This window comes from Symphodus melops, assembly GCF_947650265.1.
Source record: "Symphodus melops genome assembly, chromosome: 18".
Classification (NCBI taxonomy): domain Eukaryota; kingdom Metazoa; phylum Chordata; class Actinopteri; order Labriformes; family Labridae; genus Symphodus; species Symphodus melops.
This window is the reverse complement of record NC_136708.1, coordinates 676,516-679,015: the sequence shown is the minus strand read 5'-3', so window position 1 is coordinate 679,015 and position 2,500 is coordinate 676,516. Positions and strand designations below refer to the sequence as shown.

Sequence of the window (2,500 nt, the reverse complement as noted above, 5' to 3'; positions counted from 1 at the left end):
AATGTTTATTGTCTCTTTGGTTTCATGACCAGGACTTTGTCTGTACGCTGAATCAACATGGAACATCATGGATTGGTCTACAGTCAGTTTATAGGAAACTGAATTGGGAATGGGAATCTGTGGATGGATCGACAGCCATACAGTGAGAGATTTAATTTTGTAGTTTCTTAAATAAGGACTATTTATATGTTCATATGTTTTTGTTTTATTTCACTTCTTCCACACGAGGGCAGCACCGAGTTCATTTATCCGACTCTTCTCTAAAAGCAGATAATGCCCAAACAATAAAACATGAATATAGAAATAATAAGCTCCTAATAACGACCAATAAGCAGCCAGTATGCTACTAATTAACATGCTAATGAGGGCTGTCCACAGTGAGCACTGCTGGACCTTTTTCAACAGCACAGGAAGTGAACTGACACCTCTCCAGTTACTACACCAGTTCCCAGACTGCACCGAGACTTAAAGGTTAAAATCAGTGTCCTCGCTCCTCTTCATCATGTGTGTGAAGTGTATTGTTGTAAATCCACTCTGATCCTGTATTTGATCATGTCTATAAACCCCTCTATTTCAGCCCTGCTCAGAACAGGCTGTTTCTGTGTCTGTAGCTTTAAATATGTAAATGAGCTGTGTCTGACCACGCCCCCTCTCTGGAAGGGCTCGGGTGTACTCGCTGCTTTCTGGCTCCATGTCCTATTGTTTACGGTGAGAAGGCAGACTCAGAGGGCAGAACAAACACCTAGCTGTGGGAGTGTCACCCACCTGGGGGAGGGGCTACTGCCCTTTGTGATGTCATGAAGGGGAGGGGCTACTGCCCTTTGTGATGTCATGAAGGGAACATCTCCAAACGGCCTGTTTGAGCAGGCAGAAGACGGAGAGGACGGACTGTTCTCATCACTGGGGGGTTTGGAGACAGACTAGCTGACTGTACTCGACCCTGCCGCCCCTCTTTCGAATACGCTCGCCTGAATTTAAACAGGTTTCTGAATTAGCGAGCAGAAATATAAGAGTTAGATTGTGCTAGCATCCAGAGAACTCTACATGTAAAATAACAGCATCCTTCTTCTTAGTCCTGAGGCTCGAACACAGTCTGACACTCGTCTCTGTCTGCAGCTTCTGGAGGATCAACGTGAACACGATACCTGTGAACGGGTCCAAAGTCTACATCGATCAGGAAGGAAGAATGAACCACACCACCAGCGGCGTGCGGGGATGGATATGTGAGACACAGATCGACATGTAACAAACATGACAGCAGCTGCTGCAGGCATCATGTTTGTGTCTTTGGCTTTTACTGTTTTAGATCTGGTCTCTGAACGTTTCTCTGCTCAATGCTTCTGTTTGATGCTGCTCAATAAAGCCCACATGCTACATTGGACTGGATTCATGTTTTGTTTTTAAGGTTTCATTACTGGGTAACATTTTAAAAACCTTCCGTCTAATCTTACAAAGATTTTATCTGAAAACTGTAACGGAAACGTGTTCGTCTTTCTGAGAAATCTGTTTTCACGCCCTCGTCGCTCACAAGCTGCCCGACGTGCAGACGAGCCAGGTCGCATCATTTCAACGACAAGATGAGCTCCGATCATCCAGCTGCAGACGAGCTCGTTCCCGAGGCCGGAGGACGAGAGGAGAGCAGCGTGGAGGTCGACCCCGAGGAGCCGGTGGAGCTCCACGCTGCTGCTGACAGTAAGTGAAGAAGCTGCTCGCTGTGAGTCGTCTCTGAAGCCGTTAGCGCTCTGACGGCGCCCAATGGGCTGAAACGTGGCGTTTTCTACTTGAACCTGTGGTTCACGGCTTCAGAGACTCCATCTGAGGAGAGAACGCCACAGAGTCCGTAGAAGGTTACTTTGATTGAAGGGTTCAGGGAGACATTTGATGATGCACGTTGTCTTTTAGGAGCGCTCTGCGGACACAGAAGACGTCACTGCGGGCTGACGGCGAGCGTTCTGACGGCGAGCGTTCTGGGGCTGCTGTACCTGCTGATCTGTGCCGGGATCTTTGTGCGCTGTGAGGATTCATCGTTACACACTCACACATCAGAGCGATCTACGCTGCTGCACTGATCAGGTTTATTATTGATCCGACTTTTGATTGGTTACATTTTTGAAGGAGGTCAAATAAAGAAATCAGTGAATATAAGGAGCCAGAACCTGACTCAATGATCAGATATTCTAATATTGTGTGCAGAGCAGCATGATCGAGTCGCTCCGTATCTGATCAGGAAATAAACAGACTGTTGTCATGGAGACAGGACAGACTCTTGAAGCTGATGGTCTCATGCTGCTGCCTTTGGTTTCTGTCCTCTGCAGATGTTTTAACGTCAGCCTGAACAGGGAGAGAAGCCGAGTGCAGAACGTGACTGCAGAGAGAGAGAAGCTTCAGAGGAGATGTGACCTCCTGCAGGAACAACACGGACGGTTACAGCATGAACACATCTAAAAACTGCTCACACTGCTGTTATAATGTGAACCTCTCTTCTCCTCCACAGGACAGG

General features: G+C 47.4%; 1 protein-coding gene across 1 annotated transcript in view; it reads left to right on the top strand.

Moving 5' to 3' along the window:
- LOC306839093 (C-type lectin domain family 2 member B-like) overlaps positions 1-1,432 on the top strand; it is a 3,833-nt gene extending 2,401 nt beyond the window's left edge. Inside the window, exons 5-6 of the mRNA XM_079367585.1 lie at positions 33-142; positions 1,117-1,432. Coding sequence (XP_079223711.1) covers positions 33-142; positions 1,117-1,246 — 240 coding nt within the window. The 3' untranslated portion in view covers positions 1,247-1,432. The remainder of the gene's footprint in view (positions 1-32; positions 143-1,116) is intronic.
- The last annotated feature ends 1,068 nt before the right edge of the window (positions 1,433-2,500 follow it).